We start from the raw sequence: 17,388 nt of genomic DNA on the forward strand, positions 1-17,388 counted from the left end.
CCCACCCCGTTGTAGCTCCCAGCGCTACTGTGCTAATCCAGCTCTTCAGGTTCTGTGCCGCAGAGACGGTCTCCAGCTGCCTTGCTTTTACAACCAACCAGCCAACAAGACTCTCAAAACATATCATACAACCATGAGGTAATAACAAATGTGTCTCAAGATATTCGGAATGTATGCCAGGTCATAAGGGTGACATCTTAACTAAGTCACTTTCCTCACTCAGTATCTACTCAGATTCTATGTAGAGAGATGTACAAACACTTTTTAAAAATAGAAATAATTGCACTGGGTTTCAAAGTGGCATCATTTGGAGGGCAAATGCTTCACAGGGCTATCTTCCCGGGCAGCTTCTGGAGAAGAACACATACAGAATTAATGGGGGTGGGAGATGTCATTCCATGCCTCATACACTGAGTTTGCCAGAAAGCAGAAAAAGTTACAACTTAATACCTACATGGTTTAAAAAATACAAACAAGTAAAAATTGTATTTTTTATTTAACTGGGAGGAAAAAATCAAAGCAAATTGTATTTTAAAGTGTAGCATAAAATACTAAATGATGCTGGAGTTTTAAGGATTTTAAGAACAGAAAGACTAGAGCAGGCGTCCTCAAACTACGGCCCGCGGGCCACATGCGGGTGTTTTTGCCGTTTTGTTTTTTTTACTTCAAACTAAGATATGTGCAGTGTGCATAGGAATTTGTTCCTAGTTTTTTTTTTAACTATAGTCCGGCCCTCCAACGGTCTGAGGGACAGTGAACTGGCCCCCCGTTTAAAAAGTTTGAGGACCCCTGGACTAGAGGCTGAGGCAGGAATGGCAGAGCTCTAGGCCTACAAGTTGAAAAGCGTGCTACGTGACCCTTCACAGAAAAGCTTGCTGGCCACTGCTCTAGAAATGCTCACTTACTGGTACTCGTATAAATAAGTAACACAGCTCAACTGGTAATGTAAACTTTACAACATAAAAGACTACAACGTAAATGGGCCTTTATTTGGTAATGACACATTTGCTCAGAAACTTTGTTTATAAAATGCTCAAGAATTTTTCTAGATTATTATCAAGCACTTAGGCCCAAAGAATACAAAATAAATCTGACAGTCAATGCCTTCACAAGGATAACATAGTGCCTCTAAAGTCACAATTCCAAGTTCCTTGCCACATATGTTCTTTGGACTGGAGACTTAGCTCATTTGTGAATCTAGATGGATGGTCCACACTCCCATACTTGTGCCCGAGAAAACCACGGTCCGTTACCTGAGCACGGGCTCGCCAGGGCAGGAGAGGACACCCACCTGCCAGCCACCTCATCTAGGGCCTCCTCTGCTGGTCTCATCTAGTTTGGACTTCTCTACCACTCATTCCTCCTTTGTCATCGCTCCTGTACCTTTTCTTGTGTGAAAACTATGTTTGGAACTTAAAAGGAAGGACAACCATAAAATGAAAGTAGAACAGGTACACTTACTCTCTGTTATGTGTGAACGGGGCATTAATAGGCCAAGATACAATCAATTTAAAGAACAAACAAACTAGGCTTCTATCTACGTCTTTATCAAACTACAGGGCAGGCAAAAGTAGATTTACAGTTGTGAGTAGGCAAAATAGAGTTTATTCTTGTATTATTAATTTACTAGAGGCCCGGCACACGAAATTTGAGAATGGGTAGGGTCCCTAGGCCTGGCCAGCAATCAGGGCTGATCTGTGGGGCGACCAGTGGGGTGATCAGGGCTCCCGCTCGCACCCGCCTTGGCTGGCCTGGTGCCGCCCGCTCACTGGCCCCACCCCCCGCTGCTGCCAGTCGCCTCCCTCTAGAGGGCAACTGGCAGGGCGATCAGGGCGGGGGGTGGGGGGGGACGCCTCGCCTGGTGCTGCCTGCCCCACCCCACCCCCCGCCGCCACCACCGCCAGTCGGGGCCTGCGGGCTGGGGGCAGCTCCTGCGTTGAGCATCTGCCCCATGGTGGTCAGTGCGCATCATAGCAACCAGTCGTTCTGCCGTTCGGTCTATTTGCACATTAGGCTTTTATTATATAGGATTATTTTCCATACAAGCAACTGTAAACCTACTTTTACCCCACCCTTACTGAGTATGTAGGGGCTCTTGATTAACCCTGCATACTGTCTTCTCATTTAAGCTTTACATAATGCCCTAAATGAACTAGATAGATGCAGGCTCCACTGTGGACCCCCGTCCCCCGAAAAAAGGGCTTTCTATGTTTACCATGACACTCCATAGAGGGTCTCAAGAAGAAATGACTAAACTTGGTAACCAAAACAACCAAAAGAAAAGCTCTCTATCAATGATGACGAACTGAAACCATAGCAAGAAGCAAGTCCAACTCAGACTCAGATACATACATGCATGTAACGGAGAACGTGTCACAACGGACCCAGCAGCATGTAGTCCTCAGAGCCTGCTATATTCAACAGGAGCCACATTAACATCAGAGCAGAGATGCCTGACAGCAATGTCTGCTCTCAAAATAACCTTAGCCAGGAATTCCCTGTGTTTTCCACACTACATGGAGATTTTTTTTAGCATTTGCACAGGCAAAAGAGCCTCTTATGAAGAGTTTTGCTTGAGCCTACTCCTGTGTCACAGAATAATTTCATGAACTATCACCATAGGCAGGCAAGCATTCCACTGAACATTTTAAATATCCAAAAGGATTATATAGTCCTATGAAAATATAAGAACATAAGATCCCAAAAGGGTTAAAAACCTTCATCTTTGGAAAAGAAGCACACATTACCTTGGGATCCTATCATGTTCAACAGTCTGTACAGCCAAACCTGAAACAAATTTTTTACAAAAAAAAAAAAGGGGGGGGGGGGGGGTTGGAGGTGGCAGGCAATCAACCATGAGACAGTTGCAGACTCTTGTGAATAGTAAAATAATGAAAAAACGTGAGGTCAGGTGACCATCTCCTTCTGAAGTTTTGAGGATGGAGATTTAATGACTGAATATCTTCCTTTAGTAGGTACAGACCTTTTCAACCTAGAAGGATTACAACTGAGATAACCCAAATTAACCGGGGTGGTATTTTGTCTCCTTAAATTGATATGCACCTTTATTCCCATAGAGATTTAGAATTAAGTTTAAAAAGATTCAAGAGTCAAAGGTACATTAACAATTTTTAAAAATCAGGATATAGTTGGAATTTTTGTTCTTTTTATAGTTTAAACAAACTGACTCAGAACAAGAGCCTTGCAATTCCAATTTTAAAAAGTAACACTGACCTAGGACTTCATTATGCCTGGCCCTTTCTAAAGAAGACCCAAATGTATACTCATTTAATGCCATTTACAGCCCTTGAGGTGGATACTGTGATCCCCAATTCACTGATGAAGAAACAAAGACATAGAGGTTGTCCCTTGCCATCCCCCGCCGCCCCCACCACCAGTGGTGGAAGTGACTGGACTGCGATATATGCCCCTCCATGTGAAAACTGAATTGAGGCGTACAGTCAATACTGAAACCTAAGTGAGTTTACGAACAGCACTGAAATATCCCAGACATTTTTTTAGGCTTATTTCATTCATGGGGAAAGTTTATTTCATTTATAAGAAAAGTTAAGTACTTGGGATGGTTTGTATTAATAAATCCCTTAAAAACAGAAATCAAATATAAAATTATTTTATCTAATAAACCTAAATGTTGAAGAACTACTTTACAAATCATAATTCAAAAATTCCTTAAAAGTGATTGTCAAAATTTGTTTAACTTATAAAAGAGATAAGATTTAGAAGCTGATTTAAAAAACAAAACAAAAAACAAGCAGATGCCCTGGCCAGCGTGGCAATTCCCAATCAAGGGCATGTACCTGGATTGCGGGTTCAATCCCCAGCCCGGGTCAGGGCACATGTGGGAGGCAACCAATCGATGTCTCTCTCTCTTTCTCTCTCCCCAACCTTCCACTCTCTAGAAAAATCAATGGAAAAAATACCCTCGAGTGAGGATTAACAACAACAACAAAAACACAAAAAACACAACCAGTGTGTTTTAATTTGTAACTTGACCAAACTGGATACCAACTTTTTAAACCAAAGTGAACTTTGGGTGTGAACTATGGATAGTCTTTTCTACGTGTTAATACCAACCCTGATGACCCCTCTCAAGGAAGTCCTTACAGCAACTTCTCTGCTCACATGCACTGCAGTCCATTCCTAAAGGAAGCTCAGTGGGAATGATGCTACTAAGACAGGCCAACCAAGAAACACGGGGAAAGCTAGTCTGCGGTCGCTCTCCCTGCCTACGCTAATACATATTTGGGAACAGATGAGCACAAGCCTAGACACTTTTCTAAGCACCTGATATACACCAGTGAGCTACAAGGGAAAGTCCCTGCCCTGCTGGAGCGGACCAGCAGGGAAAAGACACCAGAGAAATGGGAATGCAGGTATTTAACCAGGTGTGAAACATCAGGGGATAAGGCACTGGGAAGAGGTGGTGAGGCCCATGGACTGGAGGTCTTAGTGGGATCAAACCACTTCTGGAATTGGGGACTGCATGGCTAAGAGGTGGAAAAGTGGAAATCAGAAAACTAAGACGAGTAGATTTCCAGAAAGCTGTATTACTAAATTTGATGATTAATTGCTCATAAAAAATACCTTCAAATAATTCCCATTTATCATGTTCTTGCCATTATCAAGGGTGGTTTTTAAATGGCCGTATATAAACATTCCAGTCTCTCTTGGAATACAGAGTCTTGCAATACATGTGGCTCACTGTTTCTCATGTAGACATTTCTGCTGTAACACAATATATATGTTGCTGGGAAAACCTCATGTTGAGCAAAAAATGTTCCCTAAAACTTAAAGGACTTATATAAAACACAGGGTAAGGGGCAGATAACCGAAAACCTATGCAACTCTGAAATCAGATTACTATTTTTGAATAATCAATAATTACAACCTTAAGAAATAAGGCACCCAGAGTAGCTGAAGACTGCCTCACAGAGTATTTAAAATACATTAAAACAACAGATGCTGGCTTGAAAGAACCAAAACAATGCAGATTATCATGGGGCTTTAGTGAGGGTGAGCACAGCAGGCAAGACAACCTGCCAGAGGCACAGAGTGAAGCGGGTGCACTTCCCTGGGGAAGGAACCGCAGGGTGCAGGTGCTCATTTTTTCATTTCACTTTAAATAGAGATGAAAGGGCTCTTGCCAGGGCAACTGCCAAATTGGAGGTTTAAATTCTCACCTACTTTTTCCTTTCCTGCTAAAATACAATCAATCCTACATTATACCATGTAATTAGACATTGTAATTCTCTCTCTATTCTGTCTTCTTCCTAGGAAAAGTTGCATATAAACCAGCACAAATTGTACATTCCACTGTCATCATTCCTCTATTTACCTATCACATACATAGCAAAACAAGCTATTTATAAATACCCATACGCTGCTACAAGTTCCCATTGAATCTAGTGTGATGGTGTGACTCTCCTGATGAAGTGGTATATAGCGAACATGTGTTGTTTTCCTAGCCTTTTCCCATCTATTTCCCCTACCCAACAGCTCCCTAATTCCGTTGTGGGGAATTATCTTAACCCCACCATGTGCAGTTTGAAGGGGAGAAATAAATCAAGGTTTCTGTCTTTTTATATCCAAGACAATGGCACACAATTCAAGCTTGGCCAACTGAGTTTACTCTTCTGGGACTGTGCCTCGAACTTAGTGATGGCAAGAACAAGAAAATGTTGAATGGCGCTTATTCCAATGGTAGAATAAGCACTGCCCTTGATCCAGGCAGTTTCCACCGGTTCTGTGAGTTATTCTACTAACAAATTATATTTGTGTGTGATGTGGCCAATCTTCTCCAGCTTGCATTCAAAATACTTTAACAAATACAATACACTCACTTTTATTAGATGACAAAAACTGCATTTTCCATTTCAATTGCTGAGTTAAGGGTTCAAATCCAGTAATCAGCATGAGTCTACATATTAACAAAAACTGCATTGTTTCTCATGTAGACATTTTTGCTATAACACAATATATATGTTGTTATACATATTCTGAAACAATTTACCTCTCCCCACTCAGCTAACGTCCTATAATTGCTATGCATTTACCTTTTAAACAATTATTCTGTGTATATAGTATATTTAGCAAGTGAGAGATAAACAGTTTTCAAAAGGAGACAAGATGTAACTAATTTTAGGAGAAGAAAAAAATAAAAGGAGCCAAGTAGAGTTGACTGTTGAACATGGATTTGAATTGCTTGGTTCCACTTACATGCAGGTTCTTTTCAATAAATAAAGTAAACGTATTTTCTCAATAACATTTTATTTTCTCTAGTTTACTTGATTGTCAGAATGCAATACATAATACATATAACATAGAAAGTGTGTATTCATTGACTGTTGATGTTTTCAGTAAGGCATCTGATCAACAGTAAGTTATTAGTATTTAAGTTTCTAGAAAGTAAAAAGTATTATGTGGATTTTTTGACGGTGCAGAGGGGTCAGTACCCCTAACCCCCAGCTTGTTCCAGGGTAAATGGTACTTACATTATTTGCATTTTCTAAGAAATAAATTATCCTTCTTTTTCTTTCAACATAGGTGTGTTTGCTTTTTCATATTATTTCAGTACTAGTGGCCCAGTGCATGAAATTCGTGCACAGGGGGTGGGAGGGTCCCTCAGCCCAGCCTGCATCCTCTCCAGTTGGGGACTCCTTGGGAGATGTCCAACTGCCGGTTTAGGCCCGATCCCACATGGCTCCTAACCCCTCACCTGCCTGCCTGCCTGATGGCCCCTAACTGCCTCTGCCTGCCTGCCTGATTGCCCCCAACCCCTCTGCCTGGCTGCCTCATCGCCCCTAACTGCCTCTCTCTGATAGCCACTAACTGCTCTCCCCTGCCAGCCTGATCTCACCCCCAACTGCCCTACCCTGCTGGCCTGATCGCCCTAATTGCCTCTGCCTCGGCCCCTACCACCATGGCTTTGTCCGGAAGGAAGTCGGACATCTGGAAGATGGCCATTCGACCCGGTCTAATTAGCATATTACTCTTTTATTAGTATAGATTATATAGCATAGGATTGCTTAAATGGGGGTAGGGGGAAGCCTTTTTCAGCAGGAGGAGATGCTCTTGGCCGACAAAAATACATAATCCCTAGATCTGGACTGATAGCCAGCCATATGTACCATTCTGCCAAACTGGTCATTAAAAAATTGAACCACTTTCTTACACCTTACGCCAAACAGCTGTTGCCCTTAAAACCCATCCTCAGCCCCCACCTTAGGTTCTGCCTTCGCAGTTCACCCAGATTAGGTTCTGATTGGTCAGTTTCTATACCAGTCAGCATCAGAAGCTCTGCCTCCTACACAGCCATTGGCTCCTCGCAGTTCATCCAGATTTGGTTCTGATTGGTCGGTTTCCATGCCAGTCAGTGTCAAAAGCTCCACCTCCTAGGCAGCCATTGGCTACTCACAGTTCACCCAGCTTTGGTTCTGACTGGTCAGTTTCTATGCCAGTCAGTGTCAAAAGCTCCGCCTCCTATGCAGCCATTGGTTCCTCACACTTCACCCAGATTTGGTTCTGATAGGTCGGTTTCTATGCCAGTCAGCGTCTCTGGGCCTATCTCCGGGCCTGATCAGAGAGGTGGGGCTGATCAGCAGCCCCCATGGAGGCCCAAAGAGAAAGAGAGGCATGGCTGCCTGCAAAGCCAGGAGAGAAAAAGAGAGGCAAGGGCTGATCAACAGCTGCCATGGAGGCTGTGGATCAGACCCTGCCTCTCTCTCTCTCTGGGTCTCTCTCCAGGCCTGATCCGCAGCGCAGCCCCCTCAGCAGTCAGTGCTGGGTCACCACGCCCACAGCGGCGGCAGACTACAGGACTGACTCGAGGTGTTCAGTCGAGCCTTCGGTCATTACGGACCCTGGGTTTTTATATATTAGGAGAAGGAGGAATTTATGCAAATATCTATCCATTCTTGGCTTTCACCAATTCTCTCAGGCCCATGCCATCTTACAAACTAGCTGTGCTCATCTTACAAACTAGCTGTGCCTCAGTGCTTCATTTCCTCATCTGTGTAATACGCAAACAATGACTAGGTTGTGTAGGGAATTTTTTAAGGACTAGAAACAATACGTGTAAATACAGGAAAAAGAAGGTGCTTTAGGAACAGTGATCAGTTATCATCCATGGGCACAGCTCCCTCACTCCCTTACCTCTATTTGCACCCAAGCTCACAGTTCCCTTTGCAAGCAGGCACTTTAGATGATCCAAATCGTTCCCAAGTGACTGGTTGGAATTTAACTCTACAGCTGCCTCTGCTCCTCTTGAACTGTATGTGCTGTATTTCACATCAAATTTTCAAACCATGTAAGGCCAGATCACTTTTCCCTGTAAAAGCACATCTTGCTTTTCCTCCTTTTTTTGAATCTGCCTAAATTCCAGTCTGCCATAAATAAGTGACAGGTATACTGGGATGCTGATCCGATCAGCCCGCAGGGCAATGCACACATTTTCTATTTGTGTATTAACTTGAAAAAGACTGGAAAGCACTGGTCTAGATCCGTGGTTCTCAAACTTTAATGTATACTATTTAAATTGCCTGGGAATCTTATTAAAACAACTTCTGATTCAGTAAATCTGCAGAGGAACCGAGATTATGCATTTGTAACCAACTCTCACAGGATGCCAACTTATGGCCAACAGTTGGAGCAGCGTGTGTCTAGTACCTCTTCCAGTACACATAATGACCCTTTCCTTATGAAATAAAAAAGATACGGTTAATTCATCGAATTTCCATGACTTATCATTTTTTTGGTTAGAATAACATTAGAATAACATTAGAATAGCAGTTTCTCTTGTTTCTTCTACCCTCACAGAGATAAAGTAGTAACTTTTTATGTGCTAAAAATTTTTTTGCCTGTGCATAATTTGAATCACTTCATAATATACACTAAAAGGCAATTATATCTTGGAACTTAGAAAAAGGTAACACAAAATTTCAACAGAAACAGAAAAAATAAGAATTAATGTAATCCGCAACTAAAAGTATACTATAATATGCTAAAAACTAAGAAATATATTTTCACAACTGTTCCAAGAACACACAACTAAGAGAGCTGAAATGGTCACTAAAACCCAGGTCACTCAAACCCGAGTCTGCCTAGCACCAATCTCTTCCCACAGGAGATAGGTTGAATTCCACCCCTCCGCACAAAATCATATGTTGAAGTGCTAACCCCTAGTACCTCAGAAGTAACCTTACTTGGAAAGGGGGGTTATTGCAGATATTAGTTACAATGAGGAGGGCTATAATCGTATGATTCGTGTCCTTATAAAGAGGAGAAATTTGGATACAGAGATAGGCACACAAAAAGAATGCTATGTGAAGACTGCAGCTATGCTAGCACAAGTCAAGGAACCACCAGAAGCAAGGAGAGGTTTGGAACAGACAAATCCTTTCCTAGCATCTTCAGGGGGAGCAGGGACCTGCCCATGCCTTGAACTGGCACTTCCAGCCTACAAAGCTGAGAAATAACATTTCTGTTGCTAGCCACTCAGTCTGTAGTACTTTGTTATGTCAGCCCTAGCACACTAGCACAATGCCTCATTGTGCTCCCTCCCGAATAAAGTGAGGTCTGAGGAAGCTTGTGCAGATAGGCAATCACATCACAGAAAGCCTGGTGTGCCAGGTGAAGATTTTGGACTTGATCCAACTGACAATAGGCATCCACTGAAGGCTTTAAGCAGATTAGTATTAGGTTTATTAAGTTCAAATAAACTTGTAACACATGCCAAACCACTTTCATTCAAGCAGGGTCTAAAGGTTCCTTTATGCCAGAATTCATTTTTCTTTACACAAAAATCTTCTTGCCATCATCAGAAGACGTCGCACCCCCAGGAAAAGGATGCTTCAAGAAGACACCTGCATTTTCATGTCACAACGAACTAAAAGTCCAACCAACTAAAGCACCAAGTGCCAGAGTTTTGTTTGCTTTATTTTAAAAAGGAAATGTTTGCCGTCCATGAGCTTTCAATTACCTGTATTCAGAGAATTAAGACTTTGAAACAATTCAGCCTCTTAACAGGTCAGAGACCAACCCCGCAGTAAAAATCAGGAGCTAATCGGGAGACATGCTATTAGCGCCTCCCTTCCTCTTTAAATAGGAACTTGAATAAAAGGAAAATTATCCACTAAGAAAACAGTTTGTTTTTACTTCTTTTTTTAGTAAAATTTTCATTGAAGTATAATAGCACACATTAAAAAAAGTGCAAAGCATGATAAATTCTCACAAAGTAATGAAACCCCACCCATGTAACCAGCACTGTCATCTCGAAACAAGACAGGACCTGACCCCTGCGGGTCCCCGATGCTCCGTCCAGACACCAGCACCTGAGTGTAACGACTGTCCTGACTTCAAAACACTGAAGATTAGTTTTCCCCGTTTTTAAAATGTATAGAAAAGGAACCATATAGTATTACACTCTTTTGTGTCCACTCAACATTATGCTCAATTAACCAGTCTACTTTTAACTTCAGTTTTGATGCAAACTAGATCCCCAGGTTTCATTTTGTTTACTTGGATTTTTTTCCACCTTAAATTCCATTTGCATCAAAAGAAATTAACACCTCAATCTTCAATGTATAATCAATTCTAGGTTCTAGGTCCTTTTTCAATTCAAGTCACCAATTCTTAACAATAATGCAGAAAATCTGGAAATAAAAAGGAGAAATGTTTATGTCACCTAAGATTTCATAAACACAAACTTAAAAGTTATTTGGCCCTGGCTGGTGTTTCTCAGTGGTTAGAGCGACAGCCTGCGAAGGGTGTTGGGTTCGATTCCCAGTCAAGGGCGAGTACCTGGGTTGTGAGTTCATTCCCTGCCCCCAACAGGGGCACGTGTGGAAGGCAACCAGTTGACGTGTCTCTCACATCAATGTTCCTCTCTCCCGACCCTTTCCACTCTCTCTGAAAAGAGATGGAAAAAATACTCATAACAACAACAAAAGGGTCATTGTCTTTTATGTTTAAAATTTATCTTCGAGTAAAATTTTACACTTGTTCAAAAAGACATATCAAACTTGAAAATTCTGAATCTTGATTTTCCCCCTCTCATATGTGAAGGAGATTTCTGTTATCTTAGGAATCAAATGTCTAGTGTCAAACAAAATCATCAGTTAATATAACAGAATACAAGAAATGGATAATCAAAAGAGAAAACAAAACTGATATACCAAAATGAAAATGTACCTCCCAATAATTTGAATTTTTTTACTGTTTACCTGATCAGGAATAAAGGAGCCACAGTATCAAACTGAAAATAGTGGATACACTGTTTGTGGGCATGCAAATTGGGACAGCCACTATGGAAAATAGTATGGTGGTTCCTCAAGAAAAGATAACTACCATATGATCCCGCAAGCTCCACTGAAGGAAATAAAGTCACTATCTCCAAGAGATATCTGCACCCTGAGTTCATTTTAGCATTATTTACAATAGCCAAGACATGGAAGCAACCTCAGTGTCCACCAAGGGGAGAATGAATAGAGAAAATGTAGTATATATACAATGGAATATATTCAGCCATAAAAAAGGAAGAAAATCCTGTCATTTGTAACAACATGAATAAACTGATTGAAAAAGTCAGACAAACATTGTATTATCTCATTTATAAGTGGAATCTGAAAAAACACACACAAAAAAACGGAACAGATTAGTGATTTTGGGGGGAGAAAAGGGGGAGAAGGGAGGGATTGGTGAAAGCGGCCAAAGCATACAAACTTCCAATTATAAAATGAATAAATTCTGGGGACATAATGTACAGCATACTGTCTATAATTAACAATATTGCACTGTGTATTGTATATTTAAAGGTTATGAGTAGATTTTAAAAATTCTCACCACAAAACAAATTGCAACTATGTTAGCTTATGGATGCTTGTGGTAATTATTTTGCAATATATACATATATAAAATCACTACATTGTACATATTAGTGTTATATGTCAATTATATCTCAATAAAGCTGGGGGAGGGGACGGTAGAAAGAAATTAATATGCTACCCACAGCAAGCTTTAGAAATCAGTATGTTATGCTAAAGAAGCCCAAAAGGAAAATTTGACTGCACATAGCTGTGTAATAAATCAATTTGTTATCGTGACAGTCATCTCAAAAGTAGAGTAATGGTTGACAGACAACAAAGAAGTCAGATTAGACACAGGGCAATATATAATAGAGCACCACAAAGTTTCTGTTTTGTTTTTTATTTTAGAACAAGTCAGTTAAATCAATCATTAGGAAATAAATGATTCAAAATAGACTTTCAGGTGCATTATTCTAATTTTGACATCATTAATCAGTCATAGATCTTTGAAAGGTTTTCAGGAATTTATTTGACAAATACTATGGAATGCACACTATGTGTACACTATTGTCATAGATGCCAGGAATACAATGAGAAGCAAAAACAGAGCTGCTGCTTTTATGGAGGAGATATTAACCTTAAAACAATAACAGAAAAAAAGTAGAAAAGTATTGTGCTGGAAGAAAAGATGCATAATGCTATGACAGTCTCTCTGAATGAAATCTGGGTAACCTGGGGGAGGAAAGGCAATGACCCTGGAATGAAAGAGCGGAAGAAAGGATAAGGATTAAGTAAGTGTGCCTGAGTATATATATATGGGTGTTGGGGGGTTGGGCTCACTAGCCTGTGACAAGAGCAAGTACAAAGGCCCTGAAGCAAAGAGTAACATGGGCAGGGTAACTAAATGTCCTTTATGCTGAGCTCCTATAAACAAAATAAAAAGCACTACAGAAATAAGGAGCTGGGGCAAAACAAGCTGGTTTTGACATGCATGAGGTTAAACCTTAGCTAGTGATACATTCTAAATAATACCCCATTTGTCAATAAAATCTCATTCTTCTCAGACCACATAATCGGATTATCGACCTGTTCCCCTAGGACAGGGGTGGGGAACACCCAGCCTGCGGGCCTTATCATTTGGTCTGGCCCTGCTAAGGCATTCGGGGTGAGTTCATTAAATATCTGACCAATACAGCACGCTAATTTTTAAGCTCATAATTTTGAATGGCCCACGAATGATGTCAGAAATATCCAGATAACCTGTGGCAGAGAAAAGGTTCCCCACCCCTGCCCTAGGCTAAGTAGTACAGTTACATAGCAGTCTACTTTTATCCTCATGGTATCACTCACTACTGGGCTCATTCCTAAGGACATTCGGAGAGGTACCTATAATTTACACTTAATCTGAGTATTAAAACCAATTCAGAAGAGTACAAAGCCAAGAGAAAAACCTGTGCTTTATACCCTAAAGAAACAAATGAGCATGAAAGATCTATTCAACAACTATAATATACTGAAGAAATCCCTTTTGATGTCCCACAGAGTTCCCACCTAAACATTAAGATACAAGTAAACATACTAAATCTCTGCCACTGGGGGAGGATAATGGTTTTTCATCACTAACAAAGGTGTTATTGTAGTACTCTGCACCAAGAATGAAAAAGACCAGAAAGGAAGACAAAGGAAAAAGAAAAAAAAAATCCAGTCCCATCTGGGAATCTAATCACGGTACCCGACTTCTGACTCTTCAGTTTAGGTAAACCTAAAGAATAGGCAATATTTAACAACCCTCCATTTAGAAAGAAACTTCTTAAAGAAGGCAACCAAGTCACTCAGCTTCTAATGCATCCCCCAAGAGAAAAGAAACCACTGAGGAGGTCAAAGACAGTCTCCTTACTACAGTCAAGCACCCACCGACCTGGCGGGGTACAGACCCCACCACAGCCACAACACCCACCCAAGCACAAGGACCCCTGCCCCAAGCGGTCATGCTCTGGATGCCCTAGAAAACTTTCAAACCATTTTTGGTTCCTATAGATCCTTTAGAACAACATATGTAATCCAAAGCGATGCAGCTCTTTTATTTTCACATTTCACAAGGGTCCTCAGTTCTTCCCAAACACCATGTAAATAAGCCCTTAGCAACAGCCCTCTTCTAAACATCAAGCAGGAAGGACTTACTATCATTCTGTAGAAGGTGCAATATGAATGTGCAACAGTTCTCAAACTAGTTTTCTCAACACTGGTTTTTCTTGGGGAGACAGGCAGAAGAAACGGGGGGCACAGTCCCATCAGTGGAGAAAAGGGCAGCGCGGTTTGTCTTCTGCTTTCCTGTTAAAGAGGTTTCCTTAACTGCAGGGCTTCTCTCTCCGAGTCATGAATTAGACACCCTCTCCTGCGGGGCACTGTGCGCAGCACTTCCCGCACAGACTTGACTGTAAACACTTGGGGGAAGTATTATGTCTGCCGACACAGCAATAACGGTCCACGGAAAGAGAGGCAGGCATTCAACACCGCACCAGGCAGCGATCCAAACGACTGCATTACCACAGTGAATTATTATGCATCAAGAGAAAAGGATAACAAGTTAAGTTCTTACTTTAAGTTATCTAATCTAATAATAGACAAATATGCAAATTGACCGCACCTTCGCTACACCTAAGCCACGCCCACCAGCCAAGCCACGCCCACCAACCAATCAGGACGAGTATGCAAATTACCCCAACAAAGATGGCGGCTAATTTGCATATCAAGACAGCGGCCAAAGAAGCCAAGAGCTGCAGAAGGGAGTAAAGCTTCCAAGAAACAAGCAAGCCGAGGGGGGGCGGGAGGAGAAGGGCGGGGCGGAGGCGGGGCCAGGGGCGAAGGGAAACGTGGGTGGGCTGTAGGAGAAGGTGAGCCGGGTGACAAGGGCGGGGCGGAGGCGGAGGCGGGGCCGAAGGGAAACGCGGGTGGGCTGGAGGAGAAGGCGGAGGCGGGGCCGAAGGGAAACGCGGGCGGGCTGGAGGAGAAGGCGGGGCGGGTGACAAGGGTGGGGCGGAGGCGGGGCCGAAGGGAAACGCAGGCGGGCTGGAGGAGAAGGTGAGCCGGGTGACAAGGGCGGGGGGGGGGGGGGGGAGGCGGGGCCAAAGGGAAACGCGGGCGGGCTGGAGGAGAAGGCGGGGCGGGGGACAAGGGCGGAGCGGAGGCGGGGCCGGGGGGCGAAGGGAAACGCGGGCGGGCTGGAGGAGAAGGTGAGCCGGGTGACAAGGGCGGGGCAGAGGCGGGGCCGGGGGAGAAGGGAAACGCGGGTGGGCTGGAGGAGAAGGTGAGGCAGACGACAAGGGAGGAATGGAGGCGGAGTAGAGTGCAGCAGGAAATCCTATTGCAGGATTTTTCCTGCAACGGGAAAGCTAGTCATACTATAATCTATAGCTAAAGGAGTTAACACATTCTGTTCATTCTTATGATCTAGAACTAAATAGCAAGCATTTTGTGGTAACTCTATAAGGAGACAGTCTTCAGTGGCTAAGAAATTCTTACTGTCCAATATCTAAGTCTAAAGAAAAGATACTGACAGTACAGAATCTACACATTATTATCTCTACACCAGAGCTCTTATGTCTCTACAACCTGAACTTTGGTAATTTAATATTACATAAATATCTTTCTTCTAAGTTAACCATCAACCAAGAAATTGTAGTTGGGAATACAAGTTTATCTGTATAAGTTCTAATATTGATTCTTTTGAAATTCAAAACTAATTCCTATATGGGAGGTAGGGGGAGAATGTGGTACTTTATGTGAGGTTCAAAACAGTTACACCTCAATCTCCTTACAATCTCCCTTTCCTAGAAAAGCTTCAAACTGGGAGGCTTTTAATCTGTTAATTACAGCTCATATGAAATTCATGTCATTCCTCAGCACTATAAATAATTCAAACAGAACGATTTTTAGCTAGTTTTACTGACTTCTGTAAGAAAAGTATCTTAATACACACAATATTTCAAATGGAAAACAAAGTTTTGCTGGTGCCCAACAGGTTCTGAATCACTTGTTTCTCTGCATCTCATCGGAAACCTAAGTCTGTCTCTTCCCAGAACAATGCTATACACCTCAGTACACTAATGAACATAGCATACTGTCTGAAAAACAAAGCAGGTTACTTGGCTTCTTGATTAGTGAACCTGAAGCTCACTCAATTCTTTAGAAAAGGTTATCAGAAGAAATAAACCTCGATCAAAGGCCATTAAAAATACCTCCCTAGCTTCTGGCCACTTCTGTAGCCAATGTAAAATTTCCTGTTTCCAAGAATCTTAAGGTTTACTTGTCCCACCAGAGTCGCTGTACCCTAACTTGTGTGAAGAAGTCAGAAGAAGAAAACCACTGAGCAGATGAAGGGAGAGAAGCAGCAACGTGAGAAAACAGGAGAGAACTGCCAAGTGCACAGACCGGGAGAGCCGTGCTGAGGCAGACAGGCAAGGAGCAGAGCGAGCACATCCCACCGGCCAAAGGCGGGCCGGCGTGCTTCCTGCCTTGCGTCTGTCCACCCAGACTACACGGACCCTTCTGGGCGCCACGCCTGCTTCACCAGGTGAAACGCACGACAGCTGACGCCATTCCCCTCCACAAACACGGCAAAGACCCACATGTAATGCTCCTCACCTCCTGGTCTGTAAACAACATCGTCCTCAGTGATGTAAGAGGTTATCTCGCCAGTGTCTGTCCTTTCATAGCGAGATTTCTTTTTCGGCGGCTTCTTTTTGTTCTTCTTCGTGGATTCCTCCGTGGTGGCACTATTGTTGTCATTGTCCTCATCTTCGCTGTGATCACTCTCAGCATAATTTTTGGCTCCTCCTTCCAAGGTACAGCTCCTGCGTGGCCTTGAATTCTCACTCTCTCTTACTTTGTCTCTTTTGTCTCTCTCTCGGTCCCGATCTCGGTCCCGGTCCTTCTCTTTGTCTTTGTCTTTGTCTTTGTCAGCTGTCATGATTCGCCACGTGCCTTCTTCTGTCCTCTCACGGCTAGGCCTCCGTGAAAGGTAGACAGTAAGCCTGGGCTTCAGTCTTCTGAATTTCTCACTCAATTCCAGGGAAAATCCAACCACTCCAACAACCCCAACGTTTCAAAAATGCTAGGAGGAAAAAAGAGAGAAATTGATTTTACTTTACCACTTCCTCATATTTTCCCCTAAAATGTCCTTTTTTTTTTTAATATATTTTTATTGATTTTGATAGGCTGCCTCCTGCATGCCCCCTATTGGGGATCCGGCCTGCAACCCAGGCATGTGCCCTTGACCGGAATCGAACCTGGGACCCTTCAGTCCCCAGGCCAATGCTCTATCCACTGAGCCAAACCAGCTAGGGATACCTGAAATGTCTTGTTCAATAAATCTCTTACTCATACTTTATCCCTAAAAACTTCTCATGGGCCACAGGGGGGAGAAAAAGTACAAGTGAAAAAATGTTAATGATATACAGTTTTGGCCTCAGCTGGCATATGGTTTGGGATTTTCTACAACAGCAATAAAGAAAAATGTCTGAATGTATAAGATGAACTATACTTTCTAGATACCAATTGTTTTTTC

The 17,388-nt window shown here is 42.5% G+C and overlaps 1 protein-coding gene across 1 annotated transcript in view; it reads right to left on the reverse strand.

The window, feature by feature from the left end:
• The window catches only part of RERE (arginine-glutamic acid dipeptide repeats), a 397,399-nt gene that overhangs the window by 231,376 nt on the left and 148,635 nt on the right, over positions 1-17,388 (reverse strand). The window contains exon 2 of the mRNA XM_008151740.3: positions 16,467-16,935. Coding sequence (XP_008149962.1) covers positions 16,467-16,791 — 325 coding nt within the window. The 5' untranslated portion in view covers positions 16,792-16,935. The remainder of the gene's footprint in view (positions 1-16,466; positions 16,936-17,388) is intronic.

The sequence above is a fragment of the Eptesicus fuscus genome, chromosome 9, assembly GCF_027574615.1.
Source record: "Eptesicus fuscus isolate TK198812 chromosome 9, DD_ASM_mEF_20220401, whole genome shotgun sequence".
Classification (NCBI taxonomy): domain Eukaryota; kingdom Metazoa; phylum Chordata; class Mammalia; order Chiroptera; family Vespertilionidae; genus Eptesicus; species Eptesicus fuscus.